The 27412-nt window shown below is 42.3% G+C and overlaps 1 protein-coding gene across 1 annotated transcript in view; it reads right to left on the bottom strand.

Moving 5' to 3' along the window:
- Positions 1-27412, bottom strand: part of LOC139268296 (rasGAP-activating-like protein 1) — a 328378-nt gene that overhangs the window by 247248 nt on the left and 53718 nt on the right. Inside the window, exons 4-5 of the mRNA XM_070886357.1 lie at positions 24047-24108; positions 8565-8694 (exon numbers count right to left, since the gene is read on the bottom strand). Of these exons, the coding sequence (XP_070742458.1) occupies positions 8565-8694; positions 24047-24108 (192 nt within the window). The remainder of the gene's footprint in view (positions 1-8564; positions 8695-24046; positions 24109-27412) is intronic.

Genomic DNA, 27412 nt, shown 5'->3' with positions numbered 1-27412 from the left:
TGCTGACGAGTGGTTTATATGCTTGATGTGACCCTTCACCCTATGAAATGAAAAAGATCAATTTTTGGTTGTTGGTTTGTAACTGGGTCTAATTTTAGTCTCCCAAGATATACTTGGATTAAATTCAGTGTCATATTTGGCGTGAAATACAAATGTTGTACTGATACTTAAAGCGATATTAATTTCAGGAGTTGGTTCTTGACCAAAAGCTCAGGTCACAAACTCAGGCAAATGCTATAAAGCTGCTAAAATGCCAGAGGTGATGAACAGCAACAACTTGTGCAAGAAATTCAATTCACGGCTATCCGACCTGCACCTGAAATACGGGCGACCATGAATTGAAAATCGTAGGACGTGGAGGAGGCGGGGAGAAGGGACACATCGGCCACCCTATTAAAGGCCAATACCGCCTGATGCCATATTCAGGGAGGCTTGTACCGCCCAGCTGAAACAAGCATCAAGCAGCTTTACTGCAAAATTCAGGGTCCTACATCAATTGTAGACAATGATGCAAAATTCTGGTTTAAATGGGCGGAGTTGTACCAGGTCTCCAATGGCCTAACCAATGGTCCTTTAATTAGAGACATGGAGGACTAGGAGCCATTGTAGGTCAGCAAGGACAGGAGAGTACTGGAATAGTTGAGTTTGCTAGTGACAAAGGCACCGATGAAGGTTTTAGCAGCACATGGTCTGAAACAGGTGTAGAGACAGCTGCTGTTAGGAGGTGCAAGTAGGCAGTCTTTGTGATGAAGAGGATATGGGTTGGAATCTCAGTTTGGCGTCAAGTAGGATGTAGAGGTTGCAAACAGTCTTATTCAACCTGAGACAGTAACTGGGGAGGGGGACAGAATCGGTGGGGAGGGTGCAGGGTTTGTGGTGAGAGCTGAAGACGATGGTTTTGGTCTCCCTAATGTCTAACTGGAGTAAATTGCAGCTCATCGAAGCTGTCTGACAGGCATTCGAACAATACAGAGGCAGTGGAGGGGTTGAGAGAGGCGGTGGTGAAGTTATATAAGAAGCTGTCCAAAAATAAGCTGTTAGGATATCACCAAGTCAAACTCGTAACAGGAAATTACAACTTTGTTGTTTGAATTGCGAAGAGTTCTTTTAATTGAGGCCATGGAGGAATGGTTGAGCTAAAGGTTTCCTTGCTTTGTTCTGCAATGCAGATAATTCTGGTCAGTACATGTACTCTGCATTAACATAATAAATTGCAACCACCAAAAAAATTGAAAATATATTTGTCTAGTCTCACACAAGAATATTTAATACTAAAATACCCATGCTGTGAAGTAAGTATGATTTTATTTTGCATTACGATAGTAACATAAAAATGCGAACTGACCCCAAAATCCATTGTACCTCTGGACCAGTAAATCATAAGAAATAGGAGCAGGAGTAGGTCATTTCGCCACTCGAGCCTGCTCCACCATTCAGTAAGATCATGGCTGATCTGATCCTGGCTTCAACTCCACTTCCCCACCCACTCCCCATAACCTTTGACTACCTTATCATTTAAAAATCTGTCTAGCTCCTCCTTAAATACATTCGATGACCCAGCCTCCACAGCTCTCTGGGCAGGACCAGAACCAATGTCTAAGGGGGAATGTTTGCTAGTGCTGATGGGAAGGAGTTAAACTAATATGGCAGGGGGATGGGAACCTATGCAGGGAGACAGAGGGAAATAAAATGGAGTCAGAAGCAAAAGATAGAAAGGACAATAGTAAAAGTGGAGGGCAGAGAAACCCAGGGCAAAAAACAAAAAGGGCCACATTACAGCAAAATTCTAAAGGGGCAAAGTGTGTTAAAAAGACAAGCCTGAAGGCTCTGTCTGTGCCTCAATGCGAGGAGTATTCGGAATAAGGTGGACGAATTAACTGCACAGATAGCAGTTAACGGGTATGATGTAATTGGCATCACGGAGACATGGCTCCAGGGTGACCAAGGCTGGGAACTCAACATCCAAGGGTATTCAGCATTTAGGAAGGATAGACAGAAAGGAAAAGGAGGCGGGGTGGCGTTGCTGGTTAAAGAGGAAATTAATGCAATAGTAAGGAGGGACATTAGCCTAGATGATGTGGAATCGGTATGGGTGGAGCTGCAGAATTCCAAAGGGCAGAAAACGCTAGTGGGAGTGTGTACAGACCACCAAACAGTAGCAATGAGGTTGGGGACAGCATCAAACAAGAAATAAGGGATGTGTGCAATAAAGGTACAGCAGTTATCATGGCCGACTTTAATCTACATATTGATTGGGCTAACCAAACTGATAGCAATGCGGTGGAGGAGGATTTCCTGGAGTGTATTAAGGATGGTTTTTAGACCAATATGACGAGGAACCAACGAGAGAGCTGGCCATGCTAGACTGGGTGATGTGTAATGAGAAGGGACTAATTAGCAATTTTGTTGTGTGAGGCCCCTTGGAGAAGAGTGATCATAATATGGTAGAATTCTTTATTAAGATGGAGAGTGACACAGTTAATTCAGAAACTAGGGTCCTGAACTTAAGGAAAGGTAACTTCAACAGTATGAGACATGAATTAGCAAATGATACTTAAAGGGTTGACGGTGGATAAGCAATGGCAAACATTTAAAGATCACATGGATGAACTTCAGCAATTGTACATCCCTGTCTGGAGTAAAAATAAAACGGGGAAGATGGCTCAACCATGGCTGACAAGGGAAATTAAAGATAGTGTTAAAGCCAAGAAGGAGGCATATAATTTGGCTAGAAAAAGCAACAAACCTGAGGACTGGGAGAAATTTAGAATTCAACAGAGGAAGATTAAGGGTTTAATTAAGAGGGGGAAAATAGAGTACGAGAGGAAGCTTACAGGGAACATAAAAACTGACTGCAAAAGCTTCTATAAATATGTGAAGAGAAAAAGATTAGTGAAGACAAATGTAGGTCCCTTGCAGTCGGATTCAGGTGAATTTATAATGGAGAACAAAGAAATGGCAGACCAATTGAACACATACTTTGGTTCTGTCTTCACGAAGGAAGACACAAATAACCTTCCAGAAGTACTAGGGGACCGAGCGTCTAGTGAGAAGGAGGAACTGAAGGATATCCTTATTAGGCAGGAAATTGTGTTAGGTAAATTGATGGGATTGAGGGCCGATAAATCCCCGGGGCCTGATAGTCTGCATCCCAGAGTACTTATGGAAGTGGCCCAAGAAATAGTGGATGCATTGGTGATCATTTTCCAACAATTTATCGACTCTGGATCGGTTCCTATGGACTGGAGGGTAGCTAATTTAACACCACTTTTTTAAAAAGGAGGGAGAGAGAAAACGGGTAATTATAAACCGGTTAGCCTGACATCAGTAGTGGGAAAAATGTTGGAATCAATCAATAACGATGAAATAGCAGCGCATTTGGAAAGCCATTCTGAAAAGGACCCATTTATCCCGACTCTCTGCTTCCTGATTGCCAACCAGTTCTCTATCCACGTCAGTACATTACCCCCTATAGCTTGCGCTTTGGTTTTGCACACCAATCTCTTGTGCGGGACCTTGTCAAAAGCCTTTTAAAAGTCCAAATACACCACAGCCACTGGTTCTCCCTTGTCCACTCTGCGAGTTACATCCTCAAAAAATTCCAGAAGATTCGTCAAGCATGATTTCCCTTTCATAAATCCATGCTGACTTGGTCCGTCCGACCTTTTGACAAGGTCCCACACAAGAGACTGTTGTGCAAAATTAAAACACATGGTATTGGGGGTAATGTACTGACGTGGATAGAGAACTGGTTGGCAGACAGGAAGCAGAGAGTCGGGATAAATGGGTCCTTTTCAGAATGGCAGGCAGTGACTAGTGGAGTGCCACAGGGCTCAGTGCTGGGACCTCAGCTCTTTACAATATACATTAACGATTTAGATGAAGGAAATGAGTGCAATATCTCCAAGTTTGCGGATGACACTAAACTGAGTGGCAATGTGAGCTGTGAGGAGGACGCGAAGAGGCTGCAGGGTGGCTTGGACAGGTTAGGTGGTGGGCAAATGCATGGCAGATGCAGTATAATGTGGATAAATGTGAGGTTATCCATTTTCGGGGCAAAAACACGAAGGCAGAATATTATCTGAATGGCGGCAAATTAGGAAAAGGGGAGGTGCAACGAGACCTGGTGTCATGGTTCATCAGTCACTGAAAGTGGGCTTGGAGGTACAGCAGGCGGTGAAGAAGGCAAATGGTATGTTGGCCTTCATAGCTAGGAGATTTGAGTATAGGAGCAGGGTGGTCTTACTGCTGTTGTACAGGGCCTTAGTGAGGCTTCACCTGGAATATTGTGTTCAGTTTTGGTCTCCTAATCTGAGGAAGGACATTCTTGCTATTGAGGGAGTGCAGCGAAGGTTCACCAGACTGATTCCAGTGATGGCTTGACTGTCATATGAGGAGAGACTGGATCAACTGGGCCTTTATTCACTGGAGTTTGGAAGGATGAGAGGGGATCTCATTGAAACGTATAAGATTCTGATGGGACTGGACAGGTTAGATGCTGGAAGACTGTTCCCAATGTTGGGGAAGTCCAGAACCAGGGGACATTGTCTTAGGATAAGGGGTAGGCCATTTAGGACTAAGATGAGGAGAAACATCTTCACTCAGAGAGTTGTTAACCTATGGAATTCCCTGCCGCAGACAGTTGTTGATACCAGTTCATTGGATATATTCAAGAGGGAGTTAGATATGGCCCTTACGGCTAAAGGGATCAAGGGGTATGGAGAGAAAGCAGGAAAGGGGTACTGAGAGAATGATCAGCCATGATCTTATTGAATGGCAGTGCAGGCTCGAAGGGCCGAATGGCCTACTCCTGCACCTATTTTCTATGTTTCTATGTTTCTATGTTTCTAGAGAATTCAAAGGATTCATGACCCTCTGAGAGAAGAAATTCCTCTTAATTTCCGTTTTAAATGGGCGATCCCTTATTCTGAAACTATGCCCCCTAGTTCTAGATTCTCCCATGAGGGGAAACATCCTCTCTGCATCTACCCTGTCAAGCTCCCTCAGAATCTTATACGTTTCAATAAGAAAATGGCAAACTTGTTAAGTGAATACTTTGTTCCCGTTTTCACAATGAAGGAAGAGGACAAAATACCAGCAGTACAAGGGGACCTAAAAATAAGTCAAGTGGAGGAATTTGGTGGATTAATACAAGAAAACAAATGTAATGGAGAGAATAACGGGACTTCAGATAGCCAAATCGCTAGTTGCTGATAGTTTCCAGGGTATTAAGAAAAATAAGTAAGGAAATTGCACATGCATTAGTCATATCTTCCAAAGTTCTCTAGATTCAGGAATTGTGTCCTTGGATTGGAAAATTGCAAATGCCACTCATTATTCAAGAAGGGAGAGAGAGAGAAACCAGGTAACTACATATCTGTCAGTTTAACATCCATTAATTGTGGGAAAGTTACTGAAATCTAACATCTGAAACAGAGTGACTGAGCACTTGGACAATTGTGACATGAGTTGGTAAATGGTTGGGAGGTAGAAGACAGGGAGATAGGGATAAAGGGTTTGTTCTCGGATTGCCTAGATGTGACAAGCGGTATTCCTCAGGGATCTGTCCTGGTGTCTCAGCTTTTCACCATATATATTAATTACTTAGATGAAGGGATAGAGAGTTCTATATGCAAGTTTGTAGATAATGCTAAATTGGGAGGCACAGTAAGTTGTGTCGATGGGAGAAGGATGTTAAAAAAAAGGATACAAATAGATTAAGATAGTGAGCAAAACTGCGGCAAATGGAATTCAACGTGGGGACATGTGAGCTCATTTGCTTTAGATTTGAGAAAGACAAATCTGAATATTTTCTAATAATGAGAGACTGGGAGCTGTGGAGGAGCAAAGAGATTTTGGTGTCCATGTGGATTAATCACTAAAAGTGAGTGCACAGGTACAAAAAGTAATCAAAAAAGGCTCATGAAATGTTGGTCTTTATCTCAAGGAGATTGGAATCAAAAGTGAGGAAGTGATGCTTTAGTTGTCGAGTCTTGGTCAGACCCGATCTGGAATACAGTTTGGGGCATTGCACCTCAGGAAAGATATTTTGATCTTGGAGGAGGTGCAGTGTAGCTTCACCAGAATTATACCAAAGCGTAAAGGTTAAATTACGAGGGCAAGTTGCACAAAAGTAGCTTGTATTCCCTTGAGTTTCGAAAGTTGAGGGGTGATCTATTTGAGATATTTAAAATCATTGAGGGATTTGATAGGGTAGATACAGAGAAATTATTCCCTCTGGTGGGGGAATCCAGAACAAGAGGGCAGTCGGAGACATAGGTAACATCAGTCAGACTGCATTGCATTCCTCCATAAAGCAGGCCACAGGCACACTGTTTCCTAGGGCTAATGATCTCATCATGTTCCCCATGGACCCCGAGAGCCAGCGGAAAAGGTCTGTGGGGTTTGCAGCTATTGCAGGATTTCCACCAGTGCAAGGTGCCATCTGCAGTGCATAACCTTCACATAGCAACTTTTACCTTGAGCTCAGAATCTGTTTTGTGCATTTACATACACATACCTCAAAGTGCCTTTGTTTGTTTGGCAATCTTACTTTTTTTATGAAAAGAAGCAAAACACTGCAAGCACTGGAAATCTGAAACAAAACTGCACTGATAACAATTCCTGGCTTATACTATCAATGATTTAGCAGCTGATCTGAAAACATTGCTGTTCCCTTAGAGCCACTAATTCATTTGGACTCAAATATATTCTGTTGTGTTCAACATCACTTTCTTCCATTGTGGCAGTACATTGGCACACTAAAAGTATATTCCTATAATCTGACTGCAGGAGATGCTGATGACCAAAATGCGATAAATCACTGGTATTGTTTCGAGCAGTTGAATGATGGTCAGTGTGCCGCCATAAATCAACTGGTTAAGAGATATTAGCCCCCCCTTCATTAAGCATTGAAGTTGTGCTGAATTGACAGGTCATTAGTGCCAAGAGGAAAACTCAAGTCATTGTTGAAACTGTTGCCAGCAGAAAAATCTTCCATTTTCACATGTAGTTTAGAAGATGTCATTGCGGCCTATAAATATTCAGAATGTGAGCTGACCTCATAATTCACAAGTTTGACAGAGTTACGAGTAAATTGTGGAGACCAACTTACATGATTAATATTATGATATTCAGTGAATCTCAGCCAGATAATCCTAATGGTAGAAATTTCAGAATTCATAAAGTGCAATAAAAAAGCACAGTTTTATAGCACCTATAATAGAGATTTACTTATGCAGCGTGCAGATGACTTCCCATTTATCTAGAGCTGCTTTTACACTCTGCCAGAAGCGTGCTGTTGCTGCTGATTTTCCAATGCACTGGTCTCATACTGCCAGTAATCTCACTATGTCACTGGCCTAATGAAGCCTGGAGTTCCAGCTGCATGAGATCGTCACATTGGTTACCAGTACCACTAACATGGTTCTCAGTGCTCCAAAACAAGCAGCTGAGGTCGCGGGCTGAAGGTGCCATTGTTAGATTGGTCCAGGCATATCTTGCTATAAATCTCCTTCATTCTCTATTCAATTTATTATGTCAGATTTTGTATCTCAAAATGTGGGTCTCTTATTCAGAGGTTTTTTTTATCTTTTAGTCATTTTTTTTAAAATTTCACCTTAGCTTTATACTCATGCCCATAATATGATGGTCAATAAGTGTCAAAGATGAGTGATTGGAAAAGCTGATAAAAATTGGATTCCTCAATAAAGCCTGTTGGCGCTCTTGTACAATCTCTCCAAGTTGTTCTGTGCTCCTAGTAACCACAATGATCAAACCTGTGAGACCCCTGTCTTAATAACAGCACATCCAGTTATGTGAAACCAATGATTAAATAACCTAATAATAAAAAAAGGAAAACATTTAAAACATATTCCTGGCTGCCATTTTTATGGGTTGCAGTTCACATTAAATATAGCACCATGTAAACGATGTGCCGGTTCACCAAAGTCTTAAGCCATTACATCAACAACACGAACTTGCCTTTAACATAGAAATATTACCCTCGACATTTCACAGAGGCATAATCAAAAATATGGACAACAAGCCAACGAAGGAGATAATAAGGGAGTAGCTAACTGTCTGATCAAAGGGGTAGGGTTAAAGGAGGCTCTTGAAGGAAGAGAGGGAGGTGGAAAGGCAGGGATATTTAGGGAGGAAATTCCAAAGTGTGGAAGGTCCTGGCCACCATTGGTGGGGAGATGGGAGGGTGGCGGGCACATAAAGACATATCACAATACAGTGCAACATCAACTCTAAATCAGCCTTTAAATAATGAACAAAAATGCATTTTCCACTACATAATAAAAATAATTATCTGATTGAGTTAGCATTTCAAACCAGAAAATAATCTATGTAAAATGTGTGTTGTGCAAAGAATATTTCATATAAGGACATTCTTTCAAAATACTTAAACTGAAGTGATTAAATTGTGGAATGGCACCACAATAACTGAACATGATATTATGTGCAACAGAAATATGTGGGAGCGCCTTCTCTTTATTAGTATGAAATGGAAATTCTCTTTTGCAGATGCTCTTTCTTTAAGATCAATTTCCTCTCACCTGGCTTCAATAAGCTGGCATCTAACCGCCTTGATGTTCCGGTCTTGGAGTATCTCCAAGCCCAGGTGTATCTCTCCTTGAATCTCTTCATCTGGGTTAATCCGAGTCAGATTTATCCAGTTGTCAATACCTAGAAGAGTATTAGTTCCTATTATGAAACACATATTTAGAATATAAAAAACAAACTGGACAACAGCCAAAGTGCAAAACGTTGGAATTCTACCAAGTACTGTATTAAAGAACAACTCTCTTCCATTCCATGAGGTTTTTTTTTCATCATGTGGCTATCTTTTCTCTGACCCATCCTTTTAACTGTGCTTATTATGTCTTATCAGAATGTTCCTTCAGGAGATGAAATAAAGACAGCAATGGGTAAATCGTACATGGTCTATGGAGGAACCATTTTGCGCCCAAAGTGACGCTTGCACCTGCTTGGCTCATGTAAATCATGTGTCCGCCTGCTGAAGCCACAACCTTTGGCAAGGTCAGTTCTGGAGAGGACTGTCAGGCACGAGGCATTTTGGGGCCTACACATTTCATTTATGTGATTGTAAGGTTGAAAGCCGTGTATATGGATGCTGCATGGAAAGATAATAATTCATTCATTTCTGTCAAGTGCTATTGTTTTCTGTTATATAAATTAAAAATCTTGGTAGAATCCCCCCCCCACTCCCAATCAGAACACCCCCTCCACTTACAGATTGACACCCCTCCACTCCGCCCACAGTTCACAGTGAGAATCCTCCCCATTCACAGTCAACATCCTCCCCCATTCACAGTCAGAATTAGCCCCATTCACAGTCAATTTCTGCCCCTATTCAGAGCCAGAATCCCTCCATTCACAATTAGAACCATCCCCTATTCAGTCAGACTACCTCCATTTAGTCATAATCCTCCCCCACTCACAATTCAATGACCAAATATTTCACCAGTTATTACCTGTTAGATTAAGTTCATGTCTTCCTGTGAATGGAAATCCCTTTTGTTGCACCTCCAGTTCAGTGCAATCAGTTTGAATGATAAGGAAAGGCTATGACAGGCTGAAGCTCTAGAGGCAAATCTGAAGCACTGTTGCATATTACACTTAACTCTAATGCAGCTGGTGTCTGATCTTTTCTAAGTACAGTATTGTTTCATTTCACTTCAACTTAACTCAGTTATATATTCTTTTATCATTAACCATTTTAGACATCCAACCCTTTTCATTCTGAATACTGTGTTTGCTGAATGCCGACTGCTAATACAGATTCTTTTCAAACCTTCCACAGCCTAAAATCAGGCATCAGCTGTCTCCTTCTCCAGTGAGCAAGTCAAGATTGCTATGTTAATAATGCTGCACCATAAAATCTGCTCAAACTGACAGAGTCAGCACACATTGCTCACCAGCTATATCAGAAATGGGTATTTGTTCCTTTTTATTTAAAAAAAATTAGATTTGTTTTATTTGATTATTTTTTTCAAATTGGCAGGCAAAAGGAAAAGCCTTTATGAATGCTACCTACAAAATGGTGCACTCACCCATTTATTGGGACAGAACCACAGGACAAGGTATATTTCTCAGTACTTATATAGGACACATTTTGATTGAAAGTGACTGGATTGTAAACTCATCTCTAATGACGATAGTGCATTTTGGCCAGTTCTCCTGTTCCAGTGCCCAGGGCTATTGGATCAGCTGGATACAGTAAATGGGTGAAAATCAGGCAGGAGGAGTACATGGCCATAATGGAGCTCACCCGTGGCCGGAGTGGATGGAAAATGGGACGGACTCCCTTACAGGTGGGTGCTTCCCTCTGCCCGATTTCCTGTATTCACTGTGCCAAGGTAATCCAATATGTCCAGGGTGAAACCAAGAACATAAGAACATAAGAATTAGGAGCAGAAGTAGGCCATTTGGCCCCTCGAGCCTGCTCCGTCATTCAATAAGTGCATGGCTGATCTGATCTTGGCCTCAACTCCAAAACAACTACCCTTGTTTCTCAAAGTATCTAGAGTGCATTTGCAATACTAATCATGTATAGTCCCCATTTACTCAGCAAGATTAAGTTACATGTGTTCATTCAGTTCAGATAATGTTTGAAACCCAAGCTGATTGCTTACACTATTGATATTTAATCCTATTGTTATCATTATAATAAAGGCCTGCATTTCACACATGGTAGTAAGCCACTAGAATTGGGGAATATGTTTTCCTCATGGCAGCAGTGACCAACAGGGTTCAGAACTCCTCACAGGGAAGGTAAACACCGACATGGGCAGGTTGAGCCGAATGGCCCGTTTCTATGTTGCAAATTATATGTTTTTCAATGTATGTATTTCCTAATTCCCTCCAATGCTCAGGTCCAAGACAGCAGCTGGCTAGGCCGACGAGGACAGAGGAACAATTAACTTGCTACTTGATCCTTCTTTTTTCAAAGATAAAGAAGTGACGAAGCAAAATCCTCTGCTGTTCTCTTTTTATTTTGCTTTTCTACCTTCCGTAAAGGAGTGTGCCTCTCAGAGAGGCAAGACTGCAGCAGGATCTCCAAACCGCATTCAGTGCAGACAGAAAAAAAATCTTCTTTAAATTATAAACCAGCCCCGACTTTGGCTGACGATTCCAATCACAGAATACAACAAATCGAAAGGTTGATGGATTGAAATTTAAAATTTAAGTGTCCATGGGAAATAAAACTGTCGAAAGTGACACTGACTGTGGGAATCTCCAATCGAAGTCTGTTTCTACTTAGCAAGAGGACACCCAACTCTGTGTGGTTAACCCAATGCTTTGTGCAAGTGCAGTTTTGTTCAATTGTTTGCACTTCAGTTATTTCCTTTCTATCGTCCTTCGTGCATTGTATCGTGCATTGTATCTTCCTTCAAGAAAGAAAGACTTGCATTTATATATTAGCGACTTTCACAGCCCCAAAGCGTTTTACAGCCAATGACATACTTTTGAAGTGTAGTCACTGTTGTAATGTAGTAAACGCAGCAGCTAATTTGAGTACATCAAGCTCCCACAAACTGCAATGTGATAATGATCAGATAACGTGTTTTAGTAATGTTGATTGAGGAATAAATATTGGCCAGGACACCAGGGATAACTCCCCTGCTCTTCTTTAAAATAGCCAGGGGATCTTTTACGTCCACCTGAAAGAGCAGGTGGGGCCTCGGTTTAACGTCTCATCCGAAAGACGGCACCTCCGACAGTGCAGCACTCCCTCAGCACTGCACTGGAGTGTCAGCCTAGGTTTATGTGCTCAAGTCCCTAGAATAGGACTTGAACCCACAACCTTCTGACTCAGAGGTGAGAGTGTTATCACCTGAGCCATGGCTGACACAATTCAATTTTATTTATCTTAAAAGTGGCTGACAAGAGTAAAGAACACTTGTCCTTTCACTGCTTGGCTCTGAATTTACCTCCGACTGGTGGGAATGGGATAAAAGTTTCTTCCCTCTCTCGGCTGTCAGGGTCCTAAGTAAAATTAATTTCAGTAGTTTTGACCCAGTTGCTAGTGAACTCAAGTTGACAGCACAAAACTATACAAGATTCAACAGTTAGATGGCAGTGTTACTCAGAGACATCAGAAGTATGGCTGAGGCGAGCCATGGAAAGGTCACTGTTTTTGTAGTGTGGTCTTTGGATGCTGGCTTTGAAGCACATCGCTGAGCAGTAGCTTTAGCCTGTATCAAACTCCTAATGTACCCAATTGAAATTGAAGCTGGCACTATGTAGGTTTACTTTTTTAGTTAAGTACTGCCTCGCTTTATCAGTATTGAGTTGACTAAACAAGCATCTCAGACAATAATTCATAATTACAGGTATGCAATGGCATCGCCAATAGAGGCAACACTGAATCTGGTATATACTGAATGTATTCCCTTAGGAGAAATTCTCTCCTCAGGCTATTACTTTGTAATGAGTCTGAGTAATAACATACAGAACAGAAGCCTACACACTGACGAGCTCTTCTTATGCAAACCACAGACCGAGGTAAGAGCTGGATTTAGATTTTTCTGTTATTGGAACCTCAGAATAAACATTCCGCAGCTGCTTTAATTAAACGTCCTGTTGGAACCAAGAGGATCTTTTTAAGATTGTGAAGTCCAAACGATGAACAAAGGACCGTCGACTGAACACTAAAGAAGACACTGGATTTCAGACCCAACAGCCTCAGTGCTGGCCTTTGGAGCCATCATTTCAAGCTGATGGCTGGCACTTCCGATGAGCTCCCCCCCGCCCCCACCCCCCGCCCCCCAATGGGCCTAACCCCTTTTTTTGGCGCACTTACCCTAAATGCGGCGACTTTGCGCGCTGGGAACGGCGGCGAAAAAAAGTGGCCCCATCCAGCCCGCTCTGCCAAGTCTCCGGTGTCCCAGCGTGGCGTACGCAGAAACCACTGCCGGCAGTTGCACGCATGCACAGTGGAGTCTGTGCACATGCTCCTCGCCCTCCCAGCATGTCCTGCGGGCTGTGAGCAGGACCCGATGCTCGCAGCTCCTATCCCTGGCCGAAGGGACGCCTGCATAGGCCGGCCGGCCCGCTGACTTCCTGGGCCGAGGTAGGACTTGAGTTTTAGTTTTTATTTATTGATGGTTGTGCTTTGTTTAGTGAGGAGAGTTTTGATTGGGGGGGGGGGGGGTTGGGGGGCGGGGAGGAGAGTTTTGATGGAGGGGGGAAAGAGCATTTTGATGGGGCGGGGGGACTTTAAAAAAAAACTTGTTCCTGGCATAAAGGTAGGACTTCTATTTTTTATTTGTTATTGATTGATTGCTTATTACTTATTGTGGTTTGTTTAGTGCTTTGTAAGTCTTGGTGCAGGTCCTCAGCTTCCTTCTATTTTTTATTTGTTAATTAATTGCTTATTAATTTTTGGTCTTTGGTTAGTGCTTTGTAAGTTTTGGTGCAGATCCTCTCAGCTTCCTTGTATTTTTTATTTGTTATTGAATGCTTATTTTTGTGCTTTATTTAGTGTTTGTAAGTCTTGGTGCTTTAAATGTACTAACCTACGCCGAATTCTTAACTGCCCACAATGTTTTTCAGAGCTGGCCACATACGCTGACCTAAGTGGATTTGGAGTAAGTTTTAGCTGGTTAAAGTGGCATAAATGGCCCAAACTGGCGTAAGTGGCTGGGAACGCCCCCTTTTGAAAAAAAAACTCAACTAAAAAAAATCGGACCTAACTGAGTTACTCTGGAGCAAGTTTATTGGGGAAAATGGCGTTTCTTAACTTACCAGAAAAACCAACTTACTCCAAAAAAATTGGAGCAAGTCATGGCCAAACTTGGGCCCCTTATTTCTAAAGTTATGCCATTGTAAATAAAATGGATGTTTCTGTCAAGCCGATTTACAAAAATGCAGCCCCGAAAATGATGCCATGTAATACTAACATGCAGTCGCTTAATACGTGTGTCTGAAATCCCTCTGCTTGAGTCAGCATAACCCATTTAATCTGAAATTCTATTGCAACTATTTTATCAGAGGCTTAACCCCGTTTATTTTAAATGGGTTAGCGCCTGTGCTAAATTAGCAGAGGAATAGCTGATGAACACATTAAGTGTTTGCCTATTAGTATGGCATGAGATAATAACAGGGCCATAACTCATTAATACTTTCATTATAAATGTCGGATATCACTCGTGCTGCAATTAAACTCATCAAGCTCAAACTCAGCACCATGATGACTGTAAATGTGCAAACCTGTACACTAACCCAATTACAATATACCTTTGCCAGCAAAAGTGATTACCCATTGAGCCCATTCACACTTCAGTACTGATCTCAACAGTACTATACTTCAGCAAAGGTTAAATATATAACTAATCGTAAAAAATCATAATATCATCACTTATGCAGTTAAAATGTAAGTCCTTATTAAAAAATTCAAATGAGGCTGAGAACACATTAACACAGCAACAAATTAGTCCGAGTTATGTATTATGCAGCGTGATCTCCCAAGAAAGCATTGTTTTCATGTAACATTGTATGTTGCTTCACTTGTCAGCAGTGTAAAGTCCTGTCCCCTCAGTACAGATTCACATGAGGCATATAGTGAAGTCAAGGTCACTCTGGACCTGCACCTTTATTTCACAGCTCTGGAATGCTGCACTTGCCTGAGACCTGTCCTTATATACCTGTCTCTTGCAAGTGCACCCCTGGTGGTAAGGTATGCTGGTGGTTACAGGTCATATCTTATTACAGTCATGTATAGCATGTTAGGATACAGTTATATATAATAATGTAAGATATATGACAAGCAGCTATATTAATGCCAACACTATCACATAGCAGCAGCCACTGGTGCTCAATAACTTATCTGTAATTAAGTTCTGACTGCACTCAGACATTAAGTTCTGACTGCAGTCATTTCCTTGGTAAAATAAAAAAAATATTGAAGTTAGAAAAATAAGCGGTGCCTCTGTGAAAGACGCTGACAGAGGAGACTGTGACCATTATTGGAAAAGCAGCCAAAATGTGATGAGAAAGAAGTATATAGACTTGTAAATTGTTCTGCAAAGGGCATATCATCCAGAAACATCAGAGGCAGTTAGGGACCTAAAGTAGCTGCACCCGTACATATTAGGCAGTGAAAAGAAAGAGGGAGTCGCTGGGCTGAAAGCACTGGATTATGGATGAGTGTGGAATCAATGCCATTTTCCGGCTTATTTTTCTAACTTCAATATTTTTCTTTACTTTACTAGGGAAATGACTGCAGTCAGAACTCAATGTCTGAGTGCAGTCAGAATTTAATTACAGATAAGTTATTGAGCACCAGTGGCTGCTACTATGTGATAGTGTTGGCATTAATGTAGCAGCTGATAAGTGAAGCAACATATAGGAGAGGAAAGCCTATCAATGCCATAGATTTTGCCTAATCACACTTGTCAATCTGACAACAATGAATTTTGCCTTTAATAGTCCTACCCATCTCCTTTAGTAAAACTTTACCTTAAAACAGCAAAATCTCTTCTGATCTTGCTCAACTCCGAATTTATATCAAAGAGAAGAAAGAAAGGTGCATTTATCACGTACCTATCATGACCTCAGGACAACTCAAAGGGATAAATAATAGCCAGGACACCAGGAGACCTCCTTGTTCTTCGAATAGTGTCAAACCCCTGGCATGAACAATGTCTCTATTTGGGAGTTTATTCGCTTATGTGGGAAATCATTTGCTGCCATCGGCTGTAAAAGCCAGCAGTAGTTTGAAGGGAAAGATTATATTTTGTTGCTATTGTAGATGAAAGGGGCTGGAGCAACTTACCAAGTGTCTGCAATAAACACAGCTGACCCCAGGAATTTCTGCATTTCTGATGGAGCTCCCAAAATGTTATTGGATCAAATGTGCCCCCCAGGGGAACATAAGAATATAAGAACATAAGAAATAGGCCCTTCGAGCCTGCTCTGCCATTCAATAAGATCATGACTGATCTGATCATGGACTCAGCTTCACCTCCCCGCCCACTCCCCATAACCCCTTATCCCCTTATTATTTAAGAAACTGTCTATTTCTGTCTTAAATTTATTCAATGTCCCAGCTTCCACAACTCTCTGAGGCAGTGAATTCCACAGATTTACAACCCTCTGAGAGAAGAAATTTCTCCTCATCTCTGTTTTAAATGGGCAGCCCTTTAATCTAAGATCATGCTCTCGAGTTCTAGACTCCCCCATCAGTGGAAACATCCTCTCTGCATCCACCTTGTCAAGCCCCCTCATAATCTTATACGTTTCGTTAAGATCACCTCTCATTCTTCTGAATTCCAATGAGTAGAGGCCCAACCTACTTAACCTTTCCTCATAAGTCAACCCCCTCATCCTCCAATGCTAGTGAACCTTCTTTGAACTGCCTCCAAAGCAAGTATATCCTTTTGTAAATATGGAAGCCAAAACTGCACGCAGTATTCCAGGTGTGGCCTCACCAATACCTTATATTACTGTAGCAAGACTTCCCTGCTTTTATACTCCATCCCCTTTGCAATAAAGGCCAAGATACCATTAGCCTTCCTCATCACTTGCTGTACCTGCATACTATCCTTCTGCCTTTCATGCACAAGTACCTCCAGGTCCTGCTGTGCTGGTTGAGATTGACTGGTTCAGAGTGCCCAGACAAGCTGCTCAAGGTGAATGAGCATACAATGTAAATGAACCTTGCAGCATCAGAGAACCAGCTTGCAATACCACAAATAATAACCGCACCTGGTTAAACAGAGTTACCACCCTCTCACACTGTTGTACAGTGCTTTAAATACTTACCCTGAATGTACAATAAGCAGCAGAGTATGCCCCACAACAGCAAACCACGCCACACAAGTGTTCCTTCGCTCACATCCTTCAATGCTTTTCCTATGAACAAATCTTTCCATGTAATGTAGCTGCGTGATGCATGCAAATGCAATCATACCCACTGTGGGCGGCACAGTGACACAGGGGCATCACTGCGTGTCCTCCTTACAATTTGATTGTGTCACCTCCTACTCTGCTTGTGGCAGAAGATGCATACCAAAAGGAAGAGAGGAGGACCTCCAAAACTACCGTCTATGAGGTGGCAGTCTTGGAGTTTCGGGAGTGACATGCCCTTAGGGGATGGGAAAGTAGGAAGCATGCCCCCAGCTTGGGGTTTGTAATAATCTTTTAACATAAGAACATAAGAAATAGGAGTAGGAGTAGGCCATCTGGTCCCTCGAGCCTACTCCGCCATTCAATAAGATCATTCCTGCTCTTTTTTCTAATCCTATTCACCCGCTCACTCCCTGAAACCAAAACATATACTGAAGTGCAATAACATGCCACGTGTTCTGTTGAAAGCTATATCTAAAGGGTTCTCAGGAGGACAGCACTGTAACATGCATTGCTCTTCTCATTCTCTAGGTGTGCCAGAAGAAGCAAAATCAGTAACACTGAACAAACTAGCACCTGTAGAGTAACTAACTCTGACCCTCCAAAGTGCCAGCTCAGATCCCTCTACCTCCTAAGGACCTCATTACTGAGGAACAGCAGAACGCACTGGTGATGCACAGAGCATGAGTGGGTTCGGGTGGTGGTAGCAGAGGAGGAGCAGGTTGCTGCTGTCTAGAGGGTCAATTCACAGCCATCCTCAGCTGATGATGTCAGGGGTCTGGGTGGGAACGAGGGTTCACACTACCTGGGTACCTCGATGTCCTGCGATCAGCACTCGTCAAAACAGCTTTCTGCTGAGATTGTAAAGAAATGTATCTACGCGATCAGAAGGGTGACCTGTGTGCCTATCAGGTCAGGGATCAGGTCATTTGTGTTTATGGTAATAAAAAGATCGGAAGAGTTTATGAGGACAATATATCCACGGTAATAAAATGATTAGAAGAGATTGAGAAGAGTTAAGTTAATGTTTGTTGCGTTCATGTTATTATTCCATTGTCATTTGTATGATGTAGTATGATTTATTTGTGGTACACATGGAATGTGGAGATCAAGGGTAAATTTGGTATAAGAAATGAGAGTAAACCACTGTATAGCAGCTCGTACTGGATTTGTGAAATATGATCTCACAACAGCTCTTATACTGGTTTTGGGTAGTATGAAGATGCTCTCATTCTGGATTCCTGAAGTATGATTTTTCAATAAAGACCTGAACCTGCATTGCTACAACTGAACGCGTGTGTCATCTGGCGTTTAAAGTAACGAGACGAATAGGTACAATAAACCAGTCCAAAAGTCTGGAGCTCAGCGGACGTTTTCTCACTATCAACGGTTGCTGCAGTCATTGGAGACTGTGTCAAGCAACCTTCAATATATGGCGAACAATTGTGGAAGAGTCCAATACTTGCAGCTGTGCTTTTTTGATGGCCATAAGTACAACAGTGCAGTCCATGATGGAGTTTGCCACAACTCCAGCAACAGCATCTCAGCCCTAGGGACCATCACAGCTTCTCTTGTGAATGTTCAGATGGCTGGCTTAGAGTCCTTGGGTTCTAATATGCAATAGGTACTCGGCCTTGGCCAGGTTTGGGGTTTACATGGTGAGAGCTGTTAATTGGGGCCTCAATAATCTTGTGACTGCCATTAGGTGGGCTGTCACACAGATTTGCTGGGCATGATGAGACCGTTCCCAATATCAGGCATGGGTGGAATGTGCACAAGTGCTGGTGCTGTCTCTCAGGTTGACAACATCTGCCAGCTCCCGATGTGCCACCCTGCTAAATATATATACAAGACCGAACATAAGAACATAAGAAATAGGAGCAGGAGAAGGCCACCTGGCCCCTCGAGTCTGCTCTGCCATTTAATAAGATCATGGCTGATCTGATCATAGACACAGCTCCACTTCCCTGCCCGCTCCCCATAACCATTTATTCCTTTATCGCTCAAAAATCTGTCTATCTCCACCTTAAATATATTCAATGACCCAGCCTCCACAGTTCTCTGGGGCAGAAAATTCCACAGATTCACAACCCTCTGAGAGAAGAAATTCCTCCTTATCTCAGTTTTAAATGGGCGGCCCCTTATTCTAAGATCATGCCCTCTGGTTCTAGTCTCCCCCATCAGTGGAAACATCCTCTCTGCATCCACCTTGTCAAGCCTCCTCATAATCTTTTACGTTCGATAAGATCACCTCTCATTCTTCTGAACTCCAATGAGTATAAGCCCAACCTATTCAACCTATCTTCATAAGTCAACCCCCTCATCTCCGGAATCAACCAAGTGAACCTTCACTGAGCAGCCTCCAATGCAAGTATATCCTTCGTTATATTCGGAGACCAAAACTGTACGCAGTACTCCAGGTGGACTGGGCCAGGAAACCTGTGCAGCTGCAGGAGTGGCATAACCCGAAGGTGGGCCATGTCAGAACCCAGCTCGCATAATCCTCTGTGGATTGTCACAAGCAAGTTGTACATTGATAGAGTGACAGCCTTTATTATTCACAAACACACAAAGTTATTACATATTGGAGCATGTAGGGTCACATGGTATTCCATGGTATCACCATGTTATCACCAGATAATTCCCAGTATTTGAAAGAAGTGCCTTGGCCTCTCATGCTTTGATGGTTCGCCATGGGGAAATTGATAAAGCTACGTACAGTACCAAGCAAGGCATCAGACATCCGTTTGATACATCTATGATCTGCAGATTGCCTCATGTAGCTGCTGTCCCCTGTGGTAGCCCAAAAGAGTCTGAGGTATAAAAGTTCACGGCTGAAGTGAACTCGACAAGTATTGGCAATGCCATGCCTGTGGTGAACCTTGACTGCAAGTTAGACTGCAGCATGCACCAAAAATGCATCACAGCCTCCTTGAGTAATCTTGGTCTATACAGACACAGTTCCTGGACAAATCAAGATAGTTGGACCACTGCCTATATATGTGGTTTTGAGGGCAAAAGTGGGTGGGCACAATCCTCTCCTGGTAACATCTCAACTGCCTAGCACCCACCTGTTACTCTTCCTCTTCTATTGTACCAAAAAAAGAGTTGAGCCGAAACCCATGGCAAAAAAAGTTTCCTAACTGAGTTGGTTAAAATAAAATGCAGCAAAACTAACCTGTACAAAACGGCTAGAAAAAAATAATACGAATGCACTAACATAATTTGCTCTCATTTTTCTATTCAAAGACACCACCTTGCAATCCTGTGCGCCCAATTTGTACGACCAAAGTTATGAAGAAGTGTCCATCTGGTAGTTCAAAATAAAATAGCCACTTTGCAGCAGAAGTTTCCCGTGCCCATCAATCCCAGACTGAAAAAGTACTTTGTGCACATTATGGCCAAAGATCCAACATCACCATTCTTCGTCCATATTTCTGATTAGTTAAGAGCTAATTCTGCATATTTATGGGATGTTAATGGAGCAAATGCTATAATAATGACTACTGACAAGTCACATCATTGCTTCAATAACTCAACATTCTCCTACTGGTATGATTAATTTTGGTTCCAATTTTATTCTAATTTCTTTAATAGATTATAAAGTCAAACTAAATATAAAATATTTAACTCTTTGATTTCCCATGATGTTGCTCAAGAAAAAATATCAGGTTTATATCACCCTTGAAGAACCTAGGACCTTAACACTTCGCAACAAGGTGTCAGCTCATCCTTCTTGCTACTGTACCATTGGGCTTGCCATACTTTGTCACATTGGTATCCTATGACATCATTATGGGGAAATCAACATACATTACTCACACAATTTGAATATTACCTCGGTGTCTTTCTGTAAGGTCCCCTCTTTTGGTAAATATTTCCTTCTCCCTGACTTCTCTCTATGCTTTCCTTACACAGTCTCTCTCGCTTTTCTGTACATCTCTCATTCTGTATACCTCCCAACCTGCGTCGCAGACACAATTTGTCATAGTTAGGTAACAAATAGGACAAGTGATTGTTATCACTCCGATCCCCTCAAAACATAGAAACATAGAAAATAGATGCAGGAGTAGGCCTTTTGGCCATTCGAGCCTGCACCACCATTCAATAAGATCATGGCAGATCATTCACCTCAGTACCCCTTTCCTCCTTTCTCTCCATACCCCTTGATCCCCTTAGCCGTAAGGGCCATATCTAACTTGAATATATCCAATGAACTGGCATCAACAACTCTCTGCGGTAGGGAATTCCACAGGTTAACAACTCTCTGAGTAAAGAAGTTTCTCTTCATCTCAGTCCTAAATGGCTTACCCCTTATCCTTAGACTATGTCCCCTGGTTCTGGACTTCCCCAACATCGGGAACATTCTTCCTGCATCTAACCTGTCCAGTCCCGTCAGAATTTTATATGTTTCTATGAGACCCCTTCTCATCCTTCTAAACTCCAGTGAATAAAGGCCCAGTTGATCCAGTCTCTCCTCATATGTCAGTCCTGCCATCCCGGGAGTCAGTCTGGTGAATCTTCGTTGCACTCCCTCAATAGCAAGAACGTCCTTCCTCAGATTAGGAGACCAAAACTGAACACAATATTCCAGGTGAGACCTCACTAAGGCCCTGTACAACTGCAGTAAGACCTCCCTGCTCCTATATTCAAATCCCCTAGCTATAAAGGCCAACATACCATTTGCCTTCCTCACCGCCTGCTGTACCTGCATGCCCACTTTCAATGACTGATGTACCATGACACCCAGGTCTTGTTGCACCTCTCCTTTTCCTAATCTACCGCCATTCAGATAATATTCTGCCTTTGTGTTTTTGCCCTCAAAGTGGATAACCTCACATTTATCCACATTATACTGCATCTGCTATGCATTTGCCCACTCACCTAACCTGTCCAAGTCACCCTGCAGCCTCTTAGTGTCCTCCTCACAGCTCACACCGCCACCCAGTTTAGTGTCATCTGCAAACTTGGAGATATTACACTCAATTCCTTCATCCAAATCATTAATGTATATTGTAAATAGCTGGGGTCCCAGCACTGATCCCTGCGGCACCCCACTAGTCACTGCCTGCCATTCTGAAAAGGACCCGTTTATCCCGACTCTCTGTTTCCTGTCTGCCAACCAGTTCTCTTTCCACGTCAGTACATTACCCCCAATACCATGTGTTTTAATTTTGCACACCACTCTCTTGTGTGGGACTTTGTCAAAAGCCTTTTCAAAGTCCAAATACACCACATCCACTGGTTCTCCCTTGTCCACTCTACTAGTTACATCCTCAAAAAAATTCCAGAAGATTTGTCAAGCATGATTTCCCTTTCATAAATCCATGTTGACTTGGACCGATCCTGTCACTGCTTTTCAAATGCACTGTTATTTCATCTTTAATAATTGATTCCAACATTTTCCCCACTAACCAGTCTATAATTACCCGTTTTCTCTCTCCCTCCTTTTTTAAAAAGTGGTGTTACATTAGCTACCCTCCAGTCCATAGGAACAGATCCAGAGTCGATAGACTGTTGGAAAATGATCAGCAATGCATCCACTATTTCTAGGGCCACTTACTTAAGTACTCTGGGATGCAGACTATCAGGCCCAGGGATTTATCAGCCTTCAATCCCATCAATTTTCCGCCTAATAAGGATATCCTTCAGTTCCTCCTTCTCACTAGACCTACTGTCCCCTAGTACTTCCGGAAGGTTATTTGTGTCTTCCTTTGTGAAGACAGAACCAAAGTATTTGTTCAACTGGTCTGCCATTTCTTTGTTCCCCATTATAAATTACCTGAGGATTTTCATTTTGTGTGTAAAAGTGCTATACTTGGGCAGTAAATCTTGTTCCAAATGTTGAGTAGAGAAATTCACGGTACTGATTACAACTTGACACGCCAAATCATTTCCCCTAATAATGAATTGCTTCATATTAATAGTCCATGACAGTTAGAAAATGAACCGTCTGCTCTCAGACAATATATTATTTCATATTAATTTGATTTTATTTCAAGACCAACATTTTGGTAGGAGCTTATGAAGTGGGATGACTTCAATCTTTGTCGAACTCCCTTTCTCTGCTTCCATCTCTTACATGTTCATCTATTTCATATACTGCATGTGGTAGGTGTAATGTATGCATCTGTGAGTATGCTCACAGGTTTGTAGAGCTGTTGCATTGTGAGTGGCTTAGCCAGTTACATGATGTTCACAAGACTCAATAAAACCACAGTCAGTTGAGTCTAGGTCATCCATGATGAGGTATGCAATTGTGAGCCTAATGGATGAACTGGTAATGTATAGTGTGATTGTTAAACCTTTGTTAATAAACCAACCAGTTCTTAATAGCAATATGTTGCTATGAATTCTTAAGCAAAGAATCCATGAAGCAAATACGTTACAGTTGGTTTCCTTGATTAAGTTCATGAAATCTGGAAATCACATTTATCTCCATTTCTTTTTTTCAATGATACACATTGCCTCGGTTTGGTTCCATCCCATCTACTTCTGCCTCTCTCAGATAAATCTTCTGTCTTGGCCCAGGAGGGAGAGTAAGTAGCAGGCTCTCAGAGGCAGGACCAGACCACTTTTAAAGTACTACCTCAATCATCTGCACTTCCTTTGTAGGAAATGCAACAATAGTTAACAGGAACAATAAAAATCAAAAGAAAAGATCTGAGAGCAGCACATTCTCTCCTGTATTGTTTGTTAGTTCTTAGGTGTTAAATTAATTGCCAGAAATGCTAGCTCTGGCTCCCACGCATTCTGCCTGCACTGCTGGAGTGACAATCTTATTGTAATTAACGTGTAAAAAACATTCTTCCCCCCCACCCCCCGCACTTACAAGTGGGAATCGGCAATATAATCACGGACACATGACAAGATTCAAATTGGAGAAAAATGAGAAAAGTGTAATCTATAGGGTTTGGTTTGGGCTGAATTAAAAATATATATTAATGGCCTCTATTGCTTTTCCAATATAAATTCAAAGGAATACAAAATCTGTTGCATGCATTTCAATTACGTCCTTTCCGAAGTGGTAAATATCTGCTACAGTTTTCAGTTTCCCTCTTGGATTCTATGGGTTTATGGAAATTCTGAAGGCATTTTCCTACAAGACAATTTATTTTGTTGGTTACTACTTTTTCTCGACTCAAATTCTCAAAAGGTTTCTTACCTCGTAAGTGAGCTGCAATGTATTCCTTATTAAGAGAGATCTTCCCAATCACATCATCATGCCTGTAAATTGTAAATGGAAAAATAATTCAGTAGAAATTGATAAACCTTAACCCCATTTCCTTTTATGAGCTCCAGGCAGCCTAGGCTCCCCATCAGAAGAATGAAGTTGGAAAATTAGCCCTAATGTTCCAACTTCTGAAGGTATAATTTAAATTCTGTTGCATCTCAGCATATTAGCTATACATAGGTGTAACGCTCTGTGGGAGTGACATTACTCAAGAGTGACATGATGACCTCAGTTATCCCAAAGCGATGAACTGTCCAGGATTGAAATTGGAATTAGTGCAGTGTTTCAGTTGGTAAATTTGATTCCAATATGTAGTTATTTTCATTTTTCAGCAATCTAACACCCTGTTTACACCAGAGAATTATTCAGTTCTGGAAAGGATATCCCAAACTGAATGTGATTTCTTTCAAATCATTTGCTGAGGGGGCTGCAAGTTAGTCCATTCACTGTGACGTATTAAATGACTTTCCCTCTGCCTATGGTAAGCTTGAATTGCCATCCAAAGTCAATCGGAAATTGGCATCGATTGTTTCGAGTAACGAGATGTAAATCTGTGCTTTGTAACTCTAGATAAAACTGATCCAATAGTGAAATATTTATTCCAAAATTTGACTGGATTACCGTCAAAACCAGTCACACTAGTGAGACCTTGACACACATTTCTTACACTGGGTATGCAAGAAGCAAAACATTACTTGTATCAGTACATTAACCATGTTCCCAGAACCACACGTTATATAAATCTGAATGAAGGTGTGACTAATGTACTGGACTACATAGAAACTTCTGCCCTGATTTTAACTGAGGGTCAGTCTTCAGCGGGTGTTTTGATATCAGTTCAAAACTCATCTGCTGTCGCAAAAAAAAGAGGCTGGAGATATATGAATTCCCCAGGCCTTGTATGAATGTCGTTGGCCAACTTCCTACCCATTCCGGGCAGGAATTCAGTGGAACAGGCCGCAAATTTGTGTGGCCCAGAGGCCACCTGCTATGCCTGGGATTGGCTGCCTGGCCATCCTGAAAGTGTCCCATTATGGGTGGGGGGGGGGCAAGATTTCTGCAGCAGAGGCCTAAAACCTCCATGTGAAGTCCAGAGGAGCTCCTCCTGGCCGCCCAAAGCAACAACAAACAGATTTTCAACTTATCTTTTCGGGCCTCTTCTTGCTCCAATTCACTCCGATGCTGGGGTGGCCTGGCGGGAAAACTCACTGCCGTTTCCCACTTCCCACCAGCAAGCTACCCAGAAACTTCAATATAATGGATCCATGAAGCTCAGATGGAGTCGTCTGACAGGAACTCTAACTAGTCTGTTCAGGATATCTTCACGCAAGGTACAGGAGGCCAGCTTGGTTGACTTAATCAATTTCTATAGTGCTTGTGCACAAATCTTTGAAGGTGGCAGAACAGGTTAACAAAGCAGTTAATAAAGCATATGGGATCCTGGGCTTTATAAATAGGGGCATAGAGTACAAGCTGGAGTATTGTGTCCAATTCTGGGCACCACACTTTAGGAAGGATGTGAAGGCTTTTGAGAGGATACAGAAGAGATTTACTAGAATGGTTCCAGGGATGAGGGATTACAGTTACATGGACAGACTGGAGAAACTGAGGTTGTTCTCCTTGGAGCAGAGAAGGCTAAGAGGAGATTTGATCGAGGTGTTTAAAATCATGACGGGTTTAGATAGAGTAGGTAGAGAGAAACTGTTTTCAATGGCTGAAGAGCCACTAACCAGAGGGCACAGAGTTAAGGTGATTGGCAAAAGCTTCTTGTGCAATGAGTGGTTAGGATCTGGAATGCACTGCCTGATAGGGTGGTAGAAACAGTTTCAATGGTAGCTTTCAAAAGAGAATTGGATAAATACTTGAAGGAGAAAAAGTTGCAAATATGGGGAAAGAGCAGGGGAGTGGGACTAACTGGATTGCTCTTTGAAAGAGCCGGCGCAGACACGAAGGGCCGAAATGGCCTCCTTCCGTGCTGTAAATTTCTGATTAGTTTGAGCCGACAAGTGCCCATTTTGAGGCAACATTGCACTTTAGTCCTTAACCTGTAAACTCACACATTCCATACATTGTAAGTGTTTCCAAGGCCTGTGTTCATAGGCAAAAAGCAGGCCCCCGCCGTCAGCACCACTCCTGCCAAAGTCCTGCTACTATTGGAAGTGATACTGACTGTGCATTCCATGGGTGGAAATCCCTTTCTCACGAGAAGAGGAATTCCCACACAGTATGCAGCAGCCAGAATCACTTAGGTAAGAGCAGCGTTGAAGTAGAGAGGAGAAAGTGAATGTGAGAAAGTGAAAGAGAAGAGGGTAGAAACCAGCAATCGTGCTTTGGGAGAGCAGAAAGACAGGGCAGAAACCAGGAGCATTGTTTGATAATAAGGGAGGTAGGAGGGAGTCAGCATCAACTGAGGGGTGGAGGAAGAAAAGAGTGCTAGCTAGAACGGAGGGAACATGAAGACTGCTAGTAGGAACTGACAGAGTTGGAAAGAAAGAAAAAAAAGAATGTGCATTTAAAAAGCACCTTTCTCAAGGCATCTCAAAGCATGTTTCAGCCAATGAGATACTTTTGAAGTGTAACCGTTATAATGTAGGAAACGCAGCTGCCAATTTGCCTTTGCAACTATTGTTCTACTTTTTTCTAGATTAGAAGTAATGAGGAGAAGTAATCAAGACTGATATGTCCTTACTATACAGTATAAATGCACACGAGGCCCATACTTGAGAGAAGGTCACTCTGTGACCAGTAATCTTTATTAGCCAGCACTGAAGTGATGAAGGTGGGTGGAGCTTCCCCTTTTATACCTGAAAGTCCAGGTTAGGAGTGTCTCCCACAAGTTCACCACCTAGTGGTCAATGTTCTCACAGTGTACAACTTAGGTCAGTTTATACATGGGTTACAATGACAGTTAAATACATGAGATCACCTCCCCCCAAAGTCTTATTGGGATCACAGGTTAAGTCTCTCTGGTGGTTTACGCTCCCTTGTAGAGCGCCTGAGTTGAGGCTCCGGTTGTTGGGCGCTGGCCTAAGTGTCTGATGTTTGCAGTGCCTGAGGCCTGTCCGGACTGCTCACAGTGATTGGGCTTTCCTCCGCTTGGTTCCGGTATTCGGTCACCTGTGGAGAGTGAACTCTACATCGTGTTCTTCCTCTGCTTTTTCTATGGGGTTGTTGAACCTCCTTTTTGTTTGATACACGTGTTTGTGGCAAATTTGTCCAGTGGTAAGTTTAACTACCAGAATCCTATTCCCCTCTTTGGCAATCACAGTGCCTGCGAGCCATTTAGGCCCTGCAGCA

Source organism: Pristiophorus japonicus, chromosome 8, assembly GCF_044704955.1.
Source record: "Pristiophorus japonicus isolate sPriJap1 chromosome 8, sPriJap1.hap1, whole genome shotgun sequence".
Taxonomy (NCBI): domain Eukaryota; kingdom Metazoa; phylum Chordata; class Chondrichthyes; family Pristiophoridae; genus Pristiophorus; species Pristiophorus japonicus.
This window is presented reverse-complemented; position numbering and strand designations above follow the sequence as displayed.